Source organism: Myotis nattereri, assembly GCF_964212035.1.
Source record: "Myotis nattereri genome assembly, chromosome: 1".
Lineage (NCBI taxonomy): Eukaryota > Metazoa > Chordata > Mammalia > Chiroptera > Vespertilionidae > Myotis > Myotis nattereri.
This window is the reverse complement of record NC_138075.1, coordinates 89,838,102-89,862,573: the sequence shown is the minus strand read 5'-3', so window position 1 is coordinate 89,862,573 and position 24,472 is coordinate 89,838,102. Positions and strand designations below refer to the sequence as shown.

The window sequence follows — 24,472 nt, the reverse complement described above, 5'->3', positions numbered from 1 at the left end:
CTCATCTCCGGGCTCTTCCCCATCTAGACAGTCCTAAGTACCAGAATAATCTTGGTAAAGTAAAATTTTTATTTTATTCCTTAGTGACTTCCCAGCCTAACCAAACTCTTTAATCTAGAACAGCAATTTTCAACCTATTTCATCTCATGGCACACATAAAACTAATCAACCAAAATTCTGCAGTACACCAGAAAAAAAGTGTTTTGCCTATTTGACAAAAACATAGGTATAATATTGATTCATTCACACAAATGGTTACTGATGTGTTGGCCATTGTCGGGGGGTTTTTTTGTTTGTTTTTTAGGGGTTTTTTTGTGACAATCTAAGGGAAATGAGGTCAGTGTCCTAACTAAATAAATAGTCAGGTATTGCATGTTTTAAAAATTCTCAAGGCACACCAGATGAAAATTGCTGATTTAGAGCTCAGGCCTTAGCAGCCAATGTTGCCTATTCACGGTTTGGGTTTATTTGTTTGTTTGTTTGTTTTTGTCAGCTCTTCTGAATCTTTTTCATTTTCTGTGAGTTTTAGGATCAGCTTGCCAATTTGTACAAAATTGGATTCTGGATTTATGCTTTTCTACTACTTGGATTCTGCTAAAGTAGTTTCGTTCTCATGTTTACCTTGAAAAGGACATCTTCCTTGAGACAGCATAATTTTTTTTTGGATATTCTATTTAAATGAACCCATGACATTTTTTGTTTGCTTTATCTATTCATTTATTATTGATTTCAGAGAGAAATCAGTTTGTTGTTCCACTTGTTTATGCATACATTGGTTGCTTCCTGTATGTGCCCTGACCAGAGATGAACCTGCAACCTTGGCATATCAGGATGACATTCTAACCAACTAAGCTACCCAGCCAGGGCCTTTTTGTTTGCTTTTTTAAAAAAGAATTAAAGAAAATAACAGTTTTCTTTCTTTATACTCGTATCTACCTAGATCAGTGGTCGGCAAACTGTGGCTCACGAGCCACATGTGGCTCTTTGGCCCCTTGAGTGTGGCTCTTCCACAAAATACCACGTGCGGGCATGCATGTACAGTGCGATTGAAACTTCGTGGCCCATGCACAGAAGTCGGTATTTTGTGGAAGAGCCACACTCAAGGGGCCAAAGAGCCGCATGTGGCTCACAAGCCACAGTTTGCCGACCACTGACCTAGATCATTTGTAGATCCTTTATTTTCTTTCAGTAAATGAACCAATTCCTGTTCTTCATAATTTAACCACCATATTCTTACATTTCAAATCTCAAAATAATTTCTATTAGTATTTCTCTTGTAATATACAGGAATTCGGAAGTGCTTGTAACTTAGCAGATTGCATGTTGAATTTTTCGTAGTATGCTCATAATATTTGCCAGTACTACACATATTTTTATAGAGTATTTGTGGTTGCAAATTAACTAATTTCATTTTTTTCTAATACCTTTTTCTCATTATTCACTTTCATAATACACACTAATGGTAATATACCAAACATTTTAGCAGCAGTAGTTAGTAAGTAGAAAAATAAGGAATGGTAAAAGATAAGATTTGGTATAAAAGGGCAGCTAAATTGTAAGAAGGACATGGATAATATAAAGGTGATTTTTCTTCTACTTTTGCATTTTAAAGACATTTTTTTCTTTATGGCACATACATTTATCTCAACTTTTAGATTTATATAGTATTAGGTGAGCTTTTCAGTCTAGCTCTTCCCAATTTAATAAATTTATGAATTCTGATTGATAGCCCTTTACCTCGAAAAAGAAGAACACTGAAAGTTCCCTTTCTGCCAGGATCAGCATTTACACATAGATCATGCATCCAAGTTAAATTCTTAACAGCTTTATTGAAATATAATTCACATACCATACAATTTACTCACTTATAGTATACACTAAAGGCCTGGTGCACAAAATTCGTGCACAGCGGGTGGGGAGGGGGGGTCCCCTCAGCCCGGCCTGCACCCTCTCGCAATCCAGGACCCCTTGGGGGATGTCTGACTGCCAGTTTAGGCCCGATCCCACAGGGATCTAAACTGGCAGTCGGACATTCCTCTCGCAATCTGGGACCACTGGCTCCTAACTGCTGGCCTGCCTGCCTGCCTGATCATCCTTAACCCCTCTGCCTGCCTTATTGCCCCTAACCACTTGCCTGCCTGCCTGATCACTCCTAAGTGCTCGGCTGCCTGTCTGATCGCCCCCAGCCCTCGCCTGCCTGCCTGCCTGATCACCCCTAACCACCTCTGCCTCGGCCCCCGCTGCCATGGCTTCATCCTGAATGACGTCCCAAAGGTCGTTTGGCTGTCTGGTCTAATTAACATATTACGCTTTTATTATTATAGATGTGTTCAGTATATTCACAGGGTTGTGCAAGTATTACAACACTCTTACTGTAGAATAGTTTAGTGCCTTCAAAAAGAAGCCCCATACCCATTACTAGTCACTCCCCATTATACTCGAACACCACCCCTAACTCCCAGCTCTAGCCAACACTAATCTATTTTCTATATCTACATATTTATCTATTCTGGACAACTTTTATAAAAGGAATCAAAGAGTATGTGATCTTTTTGACAGGCATAGCACAGTGTTTTCAAAGTTCATCCATATTGCGTCATGTCTCTGCATTTCATTTTTTTATTGCTGAATTGTATCACTGTACTAAATATTGTTTATTTGTTCATAAATTGGTGGACATTTGGATTGGTTTTACTTTTTGTCTGTATAAATAGTGTTGTGAATATTCATGTACAGTTTTTGTGGACATTTTATAGTTTTATAAACTTTTTAAAAGACTTTTATAATTTTAGACCTTATATTTAGCTCTGTAGTCCATTTCGATTTAATTTTTATATATGGTGTGAGATAAGAATCCAACTCCATTCTTTTGCATGTAGCTATCCAGTTGCCCCAGCACCATTTGTTGAAAATACTATTCTTTTCCCAATTGAATTGTCTTCATAACATTGTCAAAAAGCAATTGATGACATATATAAGGGTTTATTTCTGGACCCAAGATTCTGTTCCATATATATCTACATACCTATTCTTATGGCAGTACCACAATGCATTGATTGCAGTAGCTTTGTATCAACTTCTTTTGTTTTAAGTATATTTTATTGATTTTTTACAGAGAGGAAGGGAGTGGGACAGAGAGTTAGAAACATCGATGAGAGAGAAACATCGATCAGCTGCCTCCTGCACACCCCCTATTTGGGATGTGCCCGCAACCAAGGTACATGCCCTTGACCAGAATCGAACCTGGGACCCTTGAGTCCGCAGGCCGACGCTCTATCCACTGAGCCACACCGGTTAGGGCTGTATCAACTTTTAACATTAGGAATTATGAGTCCTCCTCTTTGTTTTCTTTTTAAAGATTGTTTTAGCTATTCTGAATCTTTTGCATTTTCTGTGAATTTTAGGATCAGCTTGCCAATTTCTACAAAAAAAGACACCTGGGATTTTGATAGGGGTTGCATTAGGATTGTGGATCAATTTGGGGAATTTTCCAGTCATGAATGCGGGATTTCTTTTAAGACCTTTAATTTCCTTTGACAGTGTTCTATAGTTTTCAGAGTACAGCAGGTCCTCGAATAATATTTTAACTATGTTTCTTTTTTTAAAACATGTTTTATTGATTTTAGAGAAGAAAGAAGAGGGAGAGAGAGTTAGAAACATCAATGATGAGAGAGAATCATTGATTGGCTGCCTTCTGCATGCCTCCTACTGGGGATCGAGCCCACAATCCGGGTATGTGCCCCTGACCAGAATCGAACCCAGGACCCTTCTATCCACTGAGTAAAACCAGCTAGAGCTAACTATGTTCATTATATCATTGATGAGGAGGGAAAATCTATTCTTTATGGAGTTTTCACATTCTCCCCACGTCTGAGTGGTTTTTTTCTAGGTACTCCATTTTCCTCTCATATTCCAAAGATGTGCACATTAGATTAATTGGCATATCTAAATTGTCCCAGTATGAGTGAGTGTGGGTGAGTGTCTGAGTGCTCCCTGTGATGGAATGGCATTTTGTCCAGGGTTGGTTCCTGTCTTGCACATTGAGCTACTTGGGTAAACTCCAGCCACCCGTAACTCTGAACTGGAATAAGCAGGTTGAAAAATAATTATCTTCTTTTTATCTGTTTTTCTTAAGTGTGTGTATAGCTCGTTTACTTTAATGTTTATTAAAAGTATTTAAGAGTTTGGTGATGGTTTTGTGACTAGAAATATGTAGCAGGAGCTTAACTTTTTTAAAAAAAATTTAAAATAAGTTTTAGAGAGAGGAAGGGAGAGAGAGAGAAACATAAAATCCTAGGTGTCTAGTGTATAGAAATACAATTGGTTTTTATATATACATATTGTATCCTGAACACTTGCTGAACTCATTTATTGAAAGCTCTAATAGCTTTTTGATGTATTCCTTAGTATTTTCTGTGTACAAAATCATCTCATCTGCAAGTAGAGGTAATTTACCTCTTCCTTTTCAATCAAATTACTAATTCAATCTCTTTATTTGTTATTGATCTGTTCAGGCATTCTATTTCTTCTCTGTTGGTTTTAGTAATGTCTGTCTATCTAGGAATTTGTCCATTTAATCTGATTTATCTAATTTGTTGGCATACAGTTGTTGGTAGTATCTATATATATGAAAGGCTAATATGCTAAGTGTCCCTCCCACCATCCAACCGGTCGCTGTGATGTGCACTGACCACCAGGACACTCAACGCAGGAGCTGCCGAGCTGCAGTGACTTGGCAGCGGCAGTTCTCAGGTGACGCACCTCGAAACCAGAGGGGAGGGAGCCCGATTCCTCACGGGGCCACACAGTTCTACCTTCGGCTGTGGGTTATGTTGTTGCTGGGGCACTGTCGGCCCAGAATCTGGTTTACTGCACACTTGCATTTGTGTTCCACACCCTGTACGACAGGAACTTTGCAGAGTGCCCTCTTGCATCCCCCGGGACCCCTTAGGGGATGTCAGAGAGCCAGTTTTGGCCGGTCCCCACAGGCCAGCCCAAGGGACCCCACCTGTGGGAGGGACCCTGCTCACTCCACAGGTGCGGAAGGGGGTGGGCGGGACCGAGGAAGGTTGGCTCCAGGGCATGTCCGGCCCTTCTCGCCCAATCCCGCCCCACCAGCCATCTTCTAATTAATTTCCTTTCAATGTGTACGAATCCATGCACCAGGTCACTGCTTCCCTTATAATTCATAAGGTATTTATTTCTGTAAGCTATGTAGTGAGGTCTCTTCTTTTTCCCCCTGGTTATTAGTAATTTGAGTTTCTCTTTTTTTCTTACTTATCTACTGATAGATTGTCAATTTTTTTTATCAGGTCAACCAAGTTTTGGTTTCCTTGATTTTTCTCTATTATTTTTCTATTCTATTTCATTTATTTCCATGCTAGCCTTTATTATTTTTTCTTTCTGTTTGCTTTGAGTTTAGTTGGTTTTCTTTTTCTAGTTTTTTAAGGTGGAAAATTTAGTTATTGATGTGAGATATTTCCTCTTTTTAATATAGGCATTTACATCCATAAGTTTACCAATGAGCTCTGCTTTACCTGCATGCCATCAGTTTTGGTATGTTATGCTTTCATTTTCATTCATCTCTAATATTTTCTAATTCCCCTTGAGATATATTTTTTGACCCATCAGTTATTTAGGAGTACTTTGTTTCATTTCCACATACATGTGAATTTCCCAAATTTTCTTCTTTTACTGATATCTAATTTTATTCCATTGTGATTAGAAAATCCACTATGCATAATTTCAGGACTTTCAAATTTATTGAGGCTTGTTTTATGGTTTACCATGTAGTCTATCTTGAAAGATGTTCCATGTATGCTTGAGAAGAATGTGTTTTCTGTTACTGTTGGATAGTTCTGTAGTTGTCTGTTAGGCCTAGTTTGTTTATACTGTTACTCAAATCTTCTCATTTCTTGTTGATATTTTCTTAGGGTTTTTTTTTTTGCCCGTTATTAAAAGTGCGGTATTGCCCTAACCGGTTTGGCTCAGTGGATAGAGTGTCAGCCTGCGGACTCAAGGGTCCCAGGTTCGATTCCGGTCAAGGGCATGTACCTTGGTTGCGGGCACATCCCCAGTAGGGAGTGTGCAGGAGGCAGCTGATCGATGTTTCTCTCTCATCGATATTTCTAACTCTCTATCCCTCTCCCTTTCTCTCTGTAAAAAAAAAAAAAAAAAAAAAAAAAAAAAAAAAGTGGAGTATTGATGTCTCCTACACTGTAGAAATGTCTATTTCTGCCTTCAATTCTGTCTTCTTTCATTTCATGTACTTTGAAGCTCTATTGGTAGGTGCATATATATTTTTAATTTTCATATCTTCCTGTTAGATTAACCTTTTAACAGTATGAAATGTTAAATCTAATAAAATTTTTTGTTTTCAAGTCTGATACTAGTATAGACACTTCAGCTCTCTTGGTTACTCTTTGCATGGTATCTTTTTCCATTTCTTTTGCTATCAACTTTATCTGTGTCTTTGAATCAAAAGTGTGTTTGTGGGGACCCTGGCTGGTTTTGCTCAGTGGATAGAGCGTCGGCCTGTGAACTTAAGGGTCCTGGATTTTATTCCTGTCAAGGGCACATACCTACTAGTATATACCAGTAGGGGGTGTGCAGGAGGCAGCCGATCAATGATTCTCTCTCATCATTGATGTTTCTATCGCTCCTCCTCCCTTCCTCTCTGAAATCAATAAAAAATATGTATTTAAAAAAAAATAAAAGTGTGGTGGTGGTGGTGGTGGTGGTGGTGGTGGTGGTTTGCTTGATTATTTGTTTATTTTCTAGTGAGTTGGCTGAGCTAATGTTGCAAACTCTGTTCCCCAGGCCCAGGGTGTGTGCCTCTGATCTCCATGCTCATTTTTTTTGAATTTTTTTTCTTTTAGTCTTGCTACCAAGGGTTCTCCATGGGTTGACCTAATCTACTTATTAATAAAAGTTTGTGCTTTATTTCCTTTAACCAGTTAGATTTTTATTGTTTACTGTGGATGTAGCTTGGAGGCAGCTATTATGTTCCGAGTGCTTTTTTGCCCCATGTTCACCCAGAGATTAGTAGCTTGGAGGTTCGCTCTCTGTTTGCTCCAAAGAAGGTATTACCTTGGGCTTGCACAGTCTTCCAGACTGCCATGGATGAGAGTTTTATAATATTTGTGTACACGTTTCTTCTGTATGATAAGTACTTTTGAAGAAATGAATCATTTCTCACTCATCTCTATTCTCCTATATTATTTCTAAACCACAATTCCTTTAACTCTGGGATTCAGCCACGTTGTACAACAGGCAACTCTTAAGATGCTTCATCCCCTCACACCTATGTGTCTTTCCTGATATAATTCCTCTTCTTCGTCAAATCTTACTTTCACTCAACTCAATATTACCTTCTTCTTCAAGTTTCTCCAGCCTGAAGTAATCATACCTTTCTTCTGTTCCAATGGCAATTTTGTAATTTTTATAATTTTTTTACTTACAATTACTCATCTCCCTCTACAGATTATAATATTTAAAGTGTTTTCATCTTTTTATTGCCACATACTTTGTACACAGAACATTATTGGATAATAACCGATAAATTAATCTTTTATTTTATAGCCGAGAGACACACAAGATCGCAGTGTTTTATGTTGCTGAAGGACAAGAAGATAAACATTCCATTCTCACAAATACAGGAGGAAGTCAAGCATATGAAGATTTTGTAGCTGGTCTTGGTTGGGAGGTACTGTTGTTAAATTACTAGTATACCAAATATTTTATTTCTATTTGGAAGCAGTAGTGGGGTTTTTTCTAGCTTATTTTAGAAGCATTATATTAGGAGACTCAATAACTATACCGTGGGTTTATTATTGTTTCTATCCTGTATCTCATCTGCAAAGACAGCAGCAGTTGAGACTTTGAACAGAAATTGTTGATTACTTTATGAGACAATATATTGTCAGAGAGTATGAAACGCATAGGTTAAGAGATCTGGATTTTCTTCACAGCTACGAATACTAGACTATTAGTCTTCAAACCAAGATATAAATATCCTTGGAACTATACCAAGGCTCTCTAGGGGGCACATCAGCATGTTTAGTTTTAAGGAGATTAGTTTTCAGATAGATTCTCAACTTTACTAAAGTTAATGCCTGAGAACCCTTTTGCAGTCTCTTTCCTCTCCTTTTCTATTCTTTGTTTTGGTAAAAGAAAGGCTTACCACTCACCCACCGAGTCCTGCATTGCCCCAGAAGGTTTAGAACCAAAAAAAGACAGTTCATTCAAGAGATCATGTTCCCAAGAGAGTGTGTTTCTAAAAGCAAAGCAAGAAATATGGAAAGCTACTGCACTTTAGGTCATTCTGGCTACCAACTCACATCAAGTTTCCTATGTCAAATCTATCTTAGAATTGTAAAACAGTAGTGAGATATTTACCACAGAAACTTATATTAATATGTTTACTTTAATTGAAAAATGAAGTGTCAGACATGTTCTGACAAGAAAGTGAATTTGATGTGGCTGATTGATATGTCATTAAGTTAGTAGCAGACATTTTATAAGTATTCAGCAAAATCTATAGCTCTAAGATTTTGATGAAAATATGTTTAAAGCATATATATGTAACATACAGTATACTAGAAATTATCTCTTGCATCATTAAACATGATGAAAATTTTCATTGTAGTTGTCAATTTAATAAATAGTTTCTCAAAATTCTTGTAGAGAATACATAAGCAAAATTGTTGAAGGCCACTGCATTAGACTGTAAGCTACTATAAGGCAGACACTTTTACCCCATTTTGTTTTCTTTTTAAATTCCAGTTCTTACAGTGTCCAATACATAAGCCTTTATCATTCAGTTTATATTTTATGGCTGATCTAACCTGCTATTTCACCCTAAGTTATTTGAGCTTTCTGGGTTTGTTTGCTTATTTGTCAAAGGTAATATACTTTTTTTACCCAACAGATGCGATGTGAAGTCCAACTAAAATTATGTATGTGGAAAGTATAAAGAAACATTGTAAATAGATTTACAGTTTAAAAAATACAAAGCAGAAAAGTATTGGTAATAAGTATTAGTAAAAGAAAAAGGAACAAATTAGTACACAGCAGTGCTAATCAAACAGTGTGGTACTTGCATCAAAGATAGACATATCTATCAATTAAACACAATTGAGGTTCCAGAAATAAACCCATATATCTATGGTCAACTGATTTTCAACAAGAGTGCCAAAACTATCTAGTGGAGAAAGAATACTCTTTTTAATGAATAATGCTGGAACACCTGGAAAGCCACATGCAAAAGAATGAAGTTGGATTCTTACCTCTCACACTGTATATAAAATTTAACTCAAATGGATCGAAGACCTGAATGTAAGAGCTAAAACTCTTAGAAGACTGGTTTCAGTTGTTGAATCTAAGTGGTAGATGTAGGAGTGTTCTTTCAACCTTGCTGTATGTTTGAAAAATCTAACAATAAAAAAGAGAAGAAAAAAACTCTTAGGCCCAGCCAGTGTAGCTCAGTGGTTGAGTTTCAACCTATGAACCAGGAGGTCAGTTTGATTCCCAGTTGAGCAAATGTCCGGATTCTGGGCTCAATCCCCAGTAGGGGGCTTGCAGGAGGCATTCGATCAATTATTCTCTCTCATCATTGCTGTTTCTATCTCCCTCTCCCTTTTTCTCTGAAATCAAAAAAAATGTATTTTAAAAAAAAAACTCTTTGAAGACAAAAATGGGTCAATCTTCATGACCTTGGATTTGGCAAGGGATTCTTTTTTTTTTTTTTTTTTCAGCTGTATTGAAGTATAATTTATAAATAACGGGAATTTTTAGATATGACACTAAAAACATGAACAGCAAAGGGAAAACAATAAATTGGACTTCATTAAAATTTAAACTTTTGTGCTTCAAAGAGCATTATCAACAAAGTGAAAAGACAACCCACAGAATTGGCAAATATAATAGCAAATCACTTCTAAAATTTGCAAAGAACTTACATAAATTAATAATTAGAAGACAACCCAGTTTAAAAAATGGCCAAAGGACATTTTTCCTAAGAAGATAAACAACCAGTAAGCACATGAAAAAAATGCCTGTTATCATTATCAGAGAAATGCAAATCAAAACCACAGAGATACCACTATTAGGATGACTAGAATCAAATAGTTATAGCAGTAATAATAACTGTAGGCTAGGATTTGGAGCAATCTGAACCCTAAACAAAATATGGTATATCCATATGAAAATATTATTCAGCCATGAAAAGGAACGAAGTACTGACATCTGAAAATATTCAGGCTTCAATCAGAAATTGTACAAAGAACCAGGAAAGTCTCAAACTGAATGAAAAGACAATAGATGCCAAAACCAAGAGGACAAAGATTTTGGTTGGTTGGTTTAGTTAATCCTCACCAAGGATATTTCTCCCATTGCTTTTCAGAGAGTGGAAGTAAGGGAGGGACAGAGGGAGGGAGAGAGAGAGACAGACAGATATCGACTGGTTGCCTCCCATACATGCTCCAATCAGGCAGCAAGTGAACCCGTCACTGAGGTGTACATGTTATTGATCAGGAATCAAACCAGCAGCCCTTCGGTGCATGGGTCAACCCTCTAACCACTGAGCACACCGGCCAGGGAAAAATGACAAAGATTTTAAAGTGACATAATGGAAATGCTTCAACAAGCAATTGGGAACACAGTTGAAACAAATGAAAAAAATAGAAAGTCTTTCAATGTGCACAAATCCGTGCACTGGGGCACTAGTATGTACATAACTATAATAAGCTATCCTAGATAATAAAGCCTTAATATGCAAATCGACCGAACGGCAGAACGACCAGTCGCTATGATGTACACTGACCACCAGGGGGCAGATGGTCAATGCAGGAGCTGCCCCCTGGTGGTCAGTGCACTCCCACGGGGAGCACCGCCCAGCCAGAAGCCAGGCTCATGGCTGGCAAGCGCAACAGCAGTGGCGGGAACCTCTCCCGCCTCTGCGGCAGCACTAAGGACCCCTCAGGGGATGGCCCGGACTGCGAGAGGGCACAGGCCCCCCCCCCCCCCCATGCACAAATGTCAAGAACCAGGCCTCTAGTGTACATATAATACCAAGAGCAACCACTAAAAAACATACCAAGAAATACACTTTAAAAATACACTCAAAAATGATAGATAAGCCCTGACCAAGTGTCTCAGTTGTTTGAAGTGTCATCCCATGCACCAAAATGCTGTAGGTTCAATCCTGGGTAGAGGCATGTACGGGAGGCAACCCATTGATGTTTCTCTCTCACATCAATGTTTCTCTCTCTCTCTCTCTCTCTCTCTCTCTCTCTCTCTCTCTCTCTCTCTCTCTCTCTCCCTTCTCCCCCCCCCCCCCTTCCTCTCCCTTCCTCCCTCTAAGTATATCCTGGGGTGAGGATTTAAAAACAAAAGAAATAAAAATGAAATTCTAGATAATTTTAACCCATAGGAGGCAGGAAAAATAAAAGAGAAACAATAAAACAGAAGACAAAAAATTAAATTACAGGCTTAAGCCCTAACATATCAGTCATTATATAAGTATGCTAAATATGTCTAAATATACCACTTAAAAATTGGCAGACTGGATTAAAAAATCCACATATGCCTAGGAAAAGGAGTATTTCCTAAAATAAAACTAAGGTATAATCCTTACCTAACCTTTGTCCCTCTCAGAAATATGATGGGAATTGCCTGCCCTAAGCCTTCCTTCATTAGATATATTACTGTACTCTGGAATTTGAGCAGAAGCTTAAATCTCCAGGCTTTTTAAAGCACAAAATATAAATACAAGCTGGGAAAGTAAACCAAATTTTTCTTACTGTTCCTCACCAACATCCCTCTTCATCTGCAACTCCCCAGAGTGATGAGCACAGATTAGTGGAGGCAGCACAGGTGAGCACTCAGCTGCCTCTCAATTCATTCCTCCTCCCCCTCCTCCTCCTCCTCTCCTCTTTTCCTTCTCTCCTTCGCTTGTTCCTCCTCCTCCTCCCCCAAAGGCTGAAGGCAGGGCCCTTCCAGTCCTCATAACCTGCCCTTTCTGCAGTCCGGGGATGGAGGCATTGAGCCCCACAATGGGGTGATGCACAGTGCTCATTTTCACTGCCTGGCTTTACTTAGAGGAAATGCAGTTGTCCTCTGTAGAGGTCTGAGAACGTTGACTACAGAGAAGTCTTGCATGCTTTTACTTGGTCAAGTATTTCTCACAAATTTTGTTACCAGAATACCATTCTAATATCTTAACTTGCAGTTGTGTGAAAAACTGTTTTGTAATAAAGTCTGTGTTTATATTTCGAAGAAGAAAAAAGGAAGAAGAAACTCACTTAATATATAAAAATATAGGCTGCTAGAAAGTAAAAGGATGGAAAGTTATATCATGCAAATATTAATCAAAGAAAAATCAGAGTGGCTACAATTAATAATGGGCTTCAGAAACTTACCATAGACAGGGAGAACATTATCTATAATAATAAAAGCATAATATGCTAATTAGACAGGACAGCCAACCGACCTTCCAGATGAAGCCAGGGCTGTGAGGGCTGAGGCAGCTGCCGCGGCTGCAAGGGCCAAGCCCCTTGCACGAATTTTGTGCATCGGGCCTCTAGTGCAGTGGTCGGCAAACTGCGGCTCGGCAAACCGCGGCTCGTGAGCCACATGCGGCTCTTTGGCCCCTTGAGTGTGGCTCTTCCACAAAATACCGACTTCTGCGCATGGGCCACGAAGTTTCAATCGCACTGTATGTGCGCGCCCCCACGTGGTATTTTGTGGAAGAGCCATATTCAAGGGGCCAAAGAGCCGCATGTGGCTCATGAGCTGCGGTTTGCCGACCACGGCTCCAGTGTAATGATAAAAGGGTCACTCTACCAAGAAGACATAACAGTCCTGTATGTGCAGTGAACAGCAGAACTGCAAAATATGTGAAGCAAAACTGACAAAACTGAAAGAAGAAATGAACAAATACACAATTATAGATGGAAACTTCACCACTCTCTCAACAACTGAAAGAAGAACCAGACAGAAAATCAGCAAGTATGTGGAAGAACTCAACACCATCATCAGGAGGGATTAATTGCATTTATACAGCACTCTGCCTGACAACAACAGAATACATATTCTTTTTAAGTTCCCAAAGTAGATCATATGTTGAACCATAAAACAAACTTCAAATTTAAAAGCATTGAAATCATATAATGGGATCAAATTGGAAATCATTAACTGAAAAATCTGCAAACACTTGGCAGGGTTGCATACTCTATAATTTCATTTATGTAACATTCTTGAAATGATAGTTTTGATAGTGAAGAACAGATTAGTTATTGCCAGGGATTAAGGAGGCAGTGGGGTGGGAGAGAATCATATAACAAGGCAACATGATGGATCCTCTCATGATGAAAATGTTGTCTCTTAACTTTATCAATGTCAGCATCCTGGTTGTAATATAGTTTTTCACTGGAGGAATCTGGGTAAAAGGTACATGGGATTTCTTTTATTATTTCTTAAAACTTCATGTGAATTTTCAATGATCTCCAGATAAAAAGGTTATTTTAAAAGAATAGAGATCAGCAAATGTTACCGAAGTGTTTACAGCAAGGGAACATTAAACTGAGACTTTCTCCTTTACATAATCAGATAATTGACTTGAAAATAACTTTGTCACTAAAAAAAACAAAAACAAAACTACACTAAGATATTATTTTCACCTATCAGATTAGCAAAGATCATAAAGTTTGATAATTTGAAATGGTGTGAGGGAAACAGGTACTCTCATACACTATTGGTGCCATATATGAAAAGCGATTTGGCTAGTGGGTTTCAAAATTAAAAGTGCACATGCCCTTTGACTTACAGTTCCATTTTGGAGTATTGACTGTAATGGCAAAAGATTGGAAACAACTTAGAAATCCTTCAAGTAGGGGACTAGTTAAATTATTGTTCATCAAGAAAATGAACTGTGAAGCCATGAAAACAAAAAAATGAGGAAGCTCTTTACTTACTAATGAGTATTTTTCAAGACATTTTAAGTGCAAGAAAAACCAAGTGCAGAACATTGTATATGCGTGCTATGTGTATGTATATACACACATACATAAAAGAATTTAATTGTATATACAGAGAACATTTTTGGAAGGATATGTAAGAAATTGCTTTCTGGGAGAGCTGAGTAGCCAGAGATGAGATATGGAAGGTATATCTTTTGAATTGTTAATTATATGAATGTATTACTGAATCAACCTCATATAGTAATGGTATAAAAATTAGTGGTATGTTCACCCATTAGTAGCTGATACTGATGGTTAAAAGACATATCTCTTCACAAAGTACAGAGATTTTTTTTTTTTATAATTCTTCACTTTATCAGATATCCAGATTTATTATTAAAAACATATGTATAAGTGGTTTCTCTGAATGGAGAAATTTAAGCAGTGTTTAAAATTTTTTTCACCATTATTTCTTTAATTTTCTATAATGAACTTAAGTTGCTGACTTCCATGCATCACACAGATCCAGGGAATATAATTAAATGCAACGGCCCTGATATTAGCCTTTATTGTATCTAGAATCAGAAAAAAAGATATTTAAAAATCTTTGCACAGGTTGATTAAGCATTTGAAGTATGCTTAAGTTCTGCATTTTGATATTCTTATTTGGGGCTAATAATACTTACTAATAATTAGGAAGGCAGTTTTGAGGAGTAAATATGATACACCTAATTAATAATTTTATCAAAGTGGCATTACTGTTTTAACTTTTCCCTAAATCATTTCCAGTCTTGATTTTTGCTACTTGATTTTTACTCTGTTTCCTTGGTGTCCCCCACAGCCTTTACAATTTACCATTAACACCTAGTAGCCTAACTAAAGATTCATAGTATACAGCAGTTCATTTCTTTTCTAATTAACTCCTATTAATTAGGGATCTTCAAATACTTAAGAAAAAATACTAAAGTGAATAGAGCAGCTCTAACTGGTAATTCTGGGTCAAGCATTGATTGATCCCTTTGTTCCCCTTGTTTTTACAAAGTGAAAAGTTTGCTCTTTTTCAACTGAGTTTTTTTTTAATTTTGTTTAGTTGATTAATATTGTGTCTCTTCATTGCTTCTAGGTAAATCTTACAAACCATTGTGGTTTCATGGGAGGACTACAAAAAAACAAAAGCACTGGATTGACCACACCATATTTTGCTACCTCTACAATGGAAGTAATTTTTCATGTCTCAACAAGAATGCCTTCTGAGTCTGATGACTCTTTGACCAAAAAAGTAAGTGTTAAAATCCTGGTATTTACATAAATTAATATATAAAATATGTAAGTACTAGTAATCTAGTTGATCAAACACTAATTCTGAGTACTCACCCAATACTGTCTTCAGAAACAGTATTGTTATAGAACAAACTCTATTTTCTTTAATGATATGATTGATAGTCTTAACTAAAGATTTGCCTTCAAGAAAATGGAGACCTGACAAATTGAAAAACTTGTGTATACAAAGTTGTGAAATTATATTTCAAGTCCCTTTGTACGGATAGATATATTTATATTGATTGAAGGAGGGGGGAAAAAGTAAATTATTACAAAAGCACTTAAAATATAACATTATTTATTATAAATTTTAATTAAAACTAAAATAGCAGATAAAATAAGCCTTAATTAATTTAAATATATTTTACGAGAGAGATAGTGGAGTAATTTTGATGGCCCACACCTTTTAAAACTTATGACACCATTTTACTGTAGCTGGCACCGTTATTCAAAAATCATTTTAATGACCACAGGGATACCTCAGAGAACAGTTATGTGTATATGGTTTTGTTAGGAAGAAATACTTTAAAATTAAAATCTTGTCCAACATTTCTTCTTTTTGCCTTCTCCACTTCCTCCATCTTTTCTTCCTCCTCCATCTTTTCTTCCTCCTCCATTTATTCAAAACTGCTGCATGTAACCAACTTAATATCATAGGTCATTTTACTTGATATTTTGTTGCTTGATATCAAAGCTCTGTACACTTCATTAATAAGCTATGAAAACAGTGCTCTTATCACACTATTAAAAAGGAACTTCAGAACTCTTCTCAAGTATTTTGTAAGATTGATTTAATATCCTTGATGCATTTTGTTTATATTTTAGAATATTGTTGGAAAATGCTTACTAAATGAGTAATGGTTAGTAAAAGTAATATAAGGATGCTAATTAGATTGAAATGAGTAATAAAGATGAAGATAATTGATAAATGTAGGAAAGCATGTTCAATAGAGGTTTGCTATAGAATTTCTTGGCATGTAGTTTTTAGAAGTACAAAAAGAGCCATGATGGACACAGACAATAGTGTGGTAGGTTTAGGAAGAGGTGTGTAAGTATGAGTATAATACAAAAAGATAAATAATTTTAATCATTAAGAACTTGGCAGTGACTCATATATATCATCATCATCATTTTTTGGCTCCATGGATACAACTTTATACCCCAAAACAGTCTAAAATTAATAGTACCTTAGATTGCAAGCAGAAGAGCAGAATAAAGTATATCATTTTTTGTTAAAATACTTTTTAAAAATTATGTCAGGATATTTTTACTTAACTATATTAAACCTGATCATTATATGGTACTTAAATTTCGTACCTGTGACCTTTGTAGAAATGTCAAGTAAGATTTATTATTTCATTCAAAACATTCACAGTGGTTTGTCTCTATATAAGAAGAATCTGAAATGGATGTTTAACAATCAGGTATTACAACAAAATTAATTTTGGAAATGATAACACCATTTAAGAATTGTTAAACAGTTGAGTTATATTTGAAATTATACTTTTAAAAGGTGAAAATTTTAAATATTGGAATTTTGAGTGATTAAACCTTGAACACTAAGAGTTTCATATAAGTATAGGAAGGTGTTTTTTTAAAATATAAAATATATATGCAGCATGAAATTTACCATTTTAACTACTTTAAATGTACAGTCCATTGGCATAAAATTCATTTACTGTTATACACCCATCACTAGTATCCTTTTCCAGAACTTTTTTATTTTCATTTATTCAAAGTATTTTTTATTTTCTCTTGAGAATCTTTGACCCATGTGTTATTTAGAATTGTGTTATTTAATCTCTAAGTATTTTGAAATTTTAAATGTCACTGCTTTCACATATATAGTACCTACCATATAAAAGTAAAACCTGTCAACTTAATATTTATTACTCAATATACTGAGTTTTCCTTTTTCCTGTTCTTTATTACTCGTGTCCTTAATCTGCTCTTCAGAGTGCTAGTATGTAAGATTTTTCTAAGTAACAGGCTTATATTTTAGCTCTATTATAGTATCAATTTCTTTTTAATAAAAGGTTAAATGTTTAAATTTAATCATAGAAACCAGTTGTCTTATACCAGTTCCCCTTAATAAAAAATCACTTTCTGTATTGGCATTTTTTCTCCTGAATTTAATAAATTCCACATTAGAGGTAATAAGTTGAGGCCTAGAACATGTGTCCTATTACAAATGAACAATTGGATATCATTAGGTTGTCCCCCTTTCCTTTGTACATATATCTTTAGTGTGTTAATCCATTCAGTAGACACATTAATGAGCACTGGTTGAAGTGTAATATTGGAGGATGTAAGGCTCGTTGACCTCAGCATGGAGTTTAATACCTCTAATTAAATTAGATAGTCGACAGTCAGTATAAAGAAATAGCCATGCCTCTGGCAAGCTAGAATTATTTATGACTCTGGTTCTTTGTTTTAAACTTGAAAGGAGAAACTCATTTATATCTAGTTTACAGAAACTAATTTGAGTTCTCACTTTTTATTTAAAATATGTGGTGATTTTGTACATTATTTTTAAGCATTTTATTTTCTCAGAATAAGAGGTAAATATCTTTGAACATATTTAAATATATCCTTTTATTTCTTGTGATGAGGAGCTTTTTCAAGGCTCAGGACAGTAGGAACAGAATTTTTACAATATAGACTATACTTCTTTTTTTTTAGACTACACTTCTTGAACAAATTAACCAAACATTCAACCTAACAAAGTAGTCTCTCTCAGAAATATTATTCCACCATATCAAAAATCCTTATATAACCCTAGTTCAAATCATCTGTTCTATAAATTATCTCTACCTGAGAAGGATTGATGGAAAATGGTTAAAAATAATTTCCACTTAACTGAGTTTATTCACCCCTAAAAAAATCAAAAGTGCTGCAAGCATTGGTATAAAGTGTTCACAGGAGCTTGTCTCATTTCCTCTGTCTCCTTGTTCTAGCCACTTGCTGATACTCTGCTTCATAGGTAGCTGAATCATCCTTTTACGAGTTTGATAAAGATCCAGTTCAGATAATTATAACATATTTAGTTGGACTCTCTAGTCTATCTTTCATTTCCTGGATCCCCCCTCCCCAAAAGAGGGGAAAGAAGCCTTTTATTGATGTCAGTTTCTTCTGAAATACTGTTAGTGTAATGGACAGCAATTCATTTTCTTTTTAAAAATTTGGTGACAATAGTTTAGCAAATGAGTGAGCTTTTATAGACCCGTTTGGTCTGATATTAATATTTCCTATTTTTATTTTATTTGGGAATAAAATTGCAATATACTTTACTTTCCAAAGAACTATATGCTAAATATAGTCTAGAGAATTAGTTCAAAAAAATTTAAGGAATAACAAATTTTTAATTATTTTAGTAAAAGTGTAGTAATATAATAGCTAATAAATGTTATGGAATTATATCCATGGTTTCAGTCCCAAAATATAACAACCTTACATAAAATAATTCTGTTTTAATGTCATAGACTCTATCCTTAACCTCAATTTCTATAAATATACTCCTAATGACAAGAATAGATAGAGAAACCAGAAAATACACATGCTCCAGAGTAAATTTATCTCACTACTGGAAATGATATAATTTGTGTGGTATAGAAATGGTTTCTCATTGCATGTAGAATAAAATTTGAATTCCCCACTATGGCCTTTAATGCCCTACGTGACTTGGCCACCTTCCTGCCTACCCCTCTGGTCTCATCTTCTTTTGCTTTCTTTTCCCTTTACCACATGTGGCCTTACTGGCTGTCATTCTAATCTGCCAGCATGTCAAGTTTGTTCTTATCTCAGGAGTTATGCACTTACTATTCTTTCTTTTTGAAATGCTCTTTCTCCACATCATCAGGCTTTCTCATTTTCATTGTCCTATTCTCAGACTCATATAGACAGTTCCTCAGAGAATCCTTCCCAGATCATCCTAGCAAAGTAGCCCCCTCTACCCTGTAACTCCATCACATACCCAATTTTATTTTGTTTATAGCATTTATCACCTTCAAAGTGGCATATTAAAATAAATGCCATAATTGCAGATAATTGTTTTTATGCTTACACTATGTAATGACAGGGGGAAAATTAACTAGGACTGTGGTATTATCCTTTTAATTATTAATTGAGTATTTATTGAGTGTCTACTAAGGTATCATGTACTAGATAGATGCTGTGCCTATTGTGTCCAGAAGCTCTTTTTTTAAATATATATATATATATTTATTTCAGAGAGGAAGGGAGAGGGAGAAAGAGATAGAAAGATCAATGATGAGACAGCATCATTGATCGGCTGCCTCCTGCACACCCCCTACTGGGGATCAAGTCTGCAACCCGGGCATGTGCCCTTGACTGGACTCGAACTCAGGACCCTTTAGTCTGCAGGCTGATGCTTTATCCACTGAGCCAAGCCAGCTAGAGCAAGATGCTTTTCTTAGTTACTAAAAAATAAATGAATGATCCACACAGGAAGTGAATGTATGAAAACGTAAGTGGTTATAAGAATGTGTATGAACGTATGCTTTTCACTGATTGAGGAGTATATGATATTGTATGTTTTGCTACATACGAGTGTCTGGAAGATTAGGGAAAACATGAGGGTGTGGGGCAGTATTACTCATTTTCAATTTCTGCATGTATACCCACTATCTGCTGAAGTAACTACCTAACCTAATTACCTTCTTTGCATTCTTCAAGTTGCCATTATAGCTTAGTTTTCTTTGATACTTGCATTTGGGGGAGTATATTTAGAGCATTGTCTATATTGTTAATTATTAATTTATTAGAGGCCTGGTGCACAAAATTCGTGCACGGGGGTTGGGGGGGGGGTGTCCCTCAGCCTGGCATGCACCCTCTCCCATCTGGGACCCCTCAATCGGGCCTAAACCAGCAGTCAGACATCCCTCTCACAATCCAGGACCACTGGCTCCTAACTGCCCGCCTGCCTGCCTGATTGCCCCTAACCACTTCTACCTGTCAGCCTGATCATCCCCTAACCCCTCCCCTGCCAGCCTGAAGGCCCCAACTGCCTTCCCCTGCCAGCCCGGTCACCCACAACTGCCCTCCCCTGCTGGCCTTGTTGCCCCGAACTGCCCTCCCCTGCAGGCCTGGTCACCCCCAGCTGCCCTCCCCTGCAGGCCCATTCACCCTCAACTGCCCTCCCCCGCAGGCCTGATTGCCCCCAACTGCCCTCCCCTGCCGGTCATCTTGTGACCATCTTGTGACAAGGTGGGGGCGGTTATCTTGTGATGACGTGAGAGCGTCATGCAAGGGTGCAAGGGCCACCTAGGCTTTTATTAGTATAGACTAGAGACCCGGTACACAAAAATTTGTGCACTCGGGGATGGGGGGTCGTCCGGCCTGTGCCCTCTCGCATCCGGGGGGATTGGGCCTAAGCTGGCAATCAGACATCCCTCTGGCAGCCCGGGAACCTTCGGGAGATGTCCACTTGCCAGCGGGGAGCAGGCCTAAGCTGCAGTCTGACATCCTTAGTGCTGCTGAGGAGGCGGGAGAGGCTCCCACCACCACTGCTGTACTGGCAGCCATCACAGCCTGGCTTGTGGCTGAGCAGAGCTCCCCCTGTGGGAGCGCACTGACCACTAGAGGGCAGCTCCTGCATTGAGCGTCTGCCCCCTAGTGGTCAGTGTGTGTCACCAGTCATTCCCAGTCGTTCTGCTGTTACGGTCAATTTGCATATTGCCCTTTTATTATATAGGACTAGGGGCCCAGTGCACGAAATTTGTGCACGGGGGGGGAGGTGCCCAGTTCCTTCAGCCCAGCCTGCCCCCTCTCACATACTGGGAGCCCTCAGGGGATGTCCTAGTAACTGCGTAGGCCTGCTTCCTGCTCCCCTTGGGGATAGGGCCTAAGCCGCAGTCTGGCCTCCCTTTGTGGGAGGTGACCTGGCTGACAGGGGAAGGCACCAGCCCCATCACGCCGCTGCTGCAGCCACTGCCAGTCACCGCAGCCACCAAGGTGTTTTCATCAACACGGACTCCAGTCCCTTCACCATGAAAAAATGACAACTTTCTTTAGGCATTTTCAAGATGTGTCTTTCGTATAATAATAATTTCTTTATTATTTTTTTTTTATCCTCACCTGAGGATATGTTTCCATTGATTTTTAGAGAATGTGGAAGAGAAAGGGAAAGACAGAGAGAAACATCAGAGTGAGAGGAACACTTTGACTGGTTGCATGAGCCCTGACCTGGGCCCCAGCCAGGGAGGACCCTGCAACCTAGGTACATGCCCTTGGTCAGAATTGAACTCAGACCCTGCCATCGGCAGGCCAAGCCATTATCCACTGAGCCAAACCGGCTAGGGCAGGATATGACATTTCTTAGCCCTCCAGCAGCTGACTTTCGTTTTTTTCACCAGGAGTGTGGTGAAAAACCCTAGATCACCTTTTTGGATTCTTATTACCCAAGTTACTAAGAATATTATCAGTGGCATACAGGGAGCTTAACCAGTGAGCGGTCAGAAAAGGTGTTTCCTCTGTAGTTCACACCAGTCGCCAGCTTGCCCCCGCCCCAGGCGTGACACCTCTGGCCCAGGCTTCAGGGCTGGGCAGGGGATCCCCATCTCCCCCCGATCACCAGCTCCACCCTCGCCCAGACCTGACGGCTCAGCCGGAGGCATTGACCCCCATCACCCTCCGATCGCCAGATCGGCCCCTTGCCCAAGCCTGATGCCTCTGGCCCGGGCGTCAGGCCTGGGCAGGGGACCCCCAGACCCCTCCGATTGCCGGCTCCGCTCCCCACCCAGGCCTGACGCCTTGGCCAGAGGCGTCAACCTCCATCACCCTCCGATCGCCGGATCGGCCCCTTGCCCAGGCCTGACGCCCATCTCCCCCAGATCACTGGCTTCTGGGCAACTTCTTGGGCTTCGGTGGCCGGCCTGCGGCCCGGGATGGCGGCGGCGCGTGCTGGCGGCTGTGCTGTCCCGCCCTGCCTGCGTATGCAAATTAGCCACCATCTTTGTTGGTGGTTAATTTGCATATCGTGCTGATTAGCCCATGGGAGGCATGGCAAAGGTACGGTCAATTACCGTGTTTGTCTATTATTAGATAGGATAGAGGCCTGGTGCATGGGTGGGGGCCAGCTGGTTTGCCCTGAAGTGTTTCCCGGATCAGGGTGGGGGTCCCGCTGGGGAGCCTGGCCAGCCTGGGTGAGGGGCTGATGGCTGTTTGTAGCTGGTCACACCTCCTTCAGGGTGGGATCCCCACTGGGGTGCCAGGCCAGTCTGGGTGAGGGGCTGAGGGTTCTTTTCAGGCTGGCCAAGTTCCCCGGCGACGGAAGCTCCCAGCCTCTCCTTTTTTTCTTTTTCTTTTTTTTATTCTGGGATTTATTTACTTTCTATAATTGAAACTTTGTTGCCTTCAGTGGAGCTCAGAGCCGGCTGCGGCAGGTGAAAGCTTGGCTTCCTCCATCACTGGGGCAACCAAGTCTCCTGCTTGCTCCAGCTCCATAGCTGCAGGACGCCATCTTGGTTAGGTTAATTTGCATATAGTCGCTCTGATTGGCTGATGGGCGTGGCTTAAGGCGTAGCAAAGGTACTGTCAATTTGCATGTTTATCTTTTATTAGATTAGACTAGAGGCCTGGTGCACAAAAATTTGTGCACTCGGGGGGGGGGTGGGGGGGGTCCCTCAGCCCGGCCTGTGCCCTCTCCCAGTCTGGGACCCCTCGGGAGATAACGACCTGCTGGCTTAGGCCTGCTCCCAGGTGGCAGAGGGCAGGCCTAATCCCTGGGTGCAGCCCCTGGTCGGGCTCAAAGCAGGGCCGATTGGGGAGTTGGGGCGCCGCCCCCTGTCATGCACAGAGCAGGGCAGATTGGGAGGGTGCGATGCCACCCTCAGTCACGCTCAGGGTAGGGCCGATTGGGCGGTTGGGGCACCGCCCCCTGTCACACTCAAGGCAGGGTCGATGGGGAGGTTGCGGCGCCACCCCCTGTCACACACAGAGCAGGGCCAATCAGGGGGTTGGGGCGCTGCCCCCTGTCACGCACAGAGCAGGGCTGATCAAGGGGTTGGGAAGCTCCCCCCTGTCACGCACAGTGCAGGGTCAGTCAGGGGTTTGGGGAGTTCCCCCCTGTCACGCACAGAGCAGGGTCGATCAGGGGGTTGGGGAGCTCCCCCCTGTCATGCACAGAGCAGGGCCCATCAGGGAGTTGAGGAGCTCCCCCCGTCACTCACAGAGTCGGGCCAATAGGGGAGTTGGGGCACCGCCCCCTGTCACACACAGAGCAGGGCGGATCAGGGGGTTGGGGCGCCGCCCTCTATCACCCACAGAGCAGGGCCGATCAGGGGTTGGGTCGCCGCCACTGTCACACTCAGGGCAGGGCCGATGGGGAGGTTATGGCTGTACTCTGTCACACACAGAGCAGAGCCCATGGGGTGGGGGGTTGGGGCGCCGCACCCTGTCAGACACAGAGCCGCAGGGAGATCAGGGGGTTGGGGAGCTCCCCCCTATCAGGCACAGAGCAGGGCTGATCAGGGGGTTGGGGCGCCTTCCCCTGTCACGAACAGAGCAGGGCCGATAGGGAGGTTGTGGCCCCGCCCCGTCACACACAGAGCTGCAGGGCGATCAGGGGTTTGGGCTCTAGTCCGTGTCACGCTGATCCCGGTGCCGGGAGGCCTCGCGGCTCCGCTGATCCCGGTGCTGGGAGGCATATTACCCTTTTACTATATAGAATAGAGGCCTGGTGCATGGGTGGGGGCTGGCTGGTTTTCCCTGAAGGGTGTCCTGGATCAGGGTGGGGGTCCCCACTGGGGTGCCTGGCCAGCCTGGATGAGGGGATGATGGCTGTTTGCAGCTGGTCACACACCCTTCAGGGTAGGGGTCCCCACTGGGGTGCCTGGCCAGCCTGGGTGAGGGGATGATGGCTGTTTGCAACTGGTCACACACCCTTCAGGGTGGGGGTCCCCACTGGGGTGCCTGGCCAGTCTGGGTGAGGGGCTGAGTGCTGTTTTCAGGCTGGGACTGAAGCTCCCAACCGCTCCTTTTTTTCTTTTTTCTTTTTATTCTGGGCCAGCTTTAGCTCTGAGGCTCCAGCTCTTAGGCCTCCGCTGCTGAATGCAGGTATCTGGTTTGTTTCGGTTCTATAATCAAAACAATGTATAACTCCAGCTCTGAGATCCCGGCTCACTGAAAGCAGGTTTCTGGGATTTTGTTTAGCTTCTATATTCGTTACAATGTTT

At 40.3% G+C, this 24,472-nt stretch overlaps 1 protein-coding gene across 4 annotated transcripts in view; it reads left to right on the top strand.

The window, feature by feature from the left end:
- Positions 1–24,472, top strand: part of RALGAPA1 (Ral GTPase activating protein catalytic subunit alpha 1) — a 273,082-nt gene that overhangs the window by 201,380 nt on the left and 47,230 nt on the right. For all 4 annotated transcript variants that reach the window (XM_081090070.1, XM_081090072.1, XM_081090071.1 and 1 more), the window contains 2 exons: positions 7,582–7,705; positions 15,082–15,237. In XM_081090070.1, coding sequence (XP_080946196.1) covers positions 7,582–7,705; positions 15,082–15,237 — 280 coding nt within the window. The remainder of the gene's footprint in view (positions 1–7,581; positions 7,706–15,081; positions 15,238–24,472) is intronic.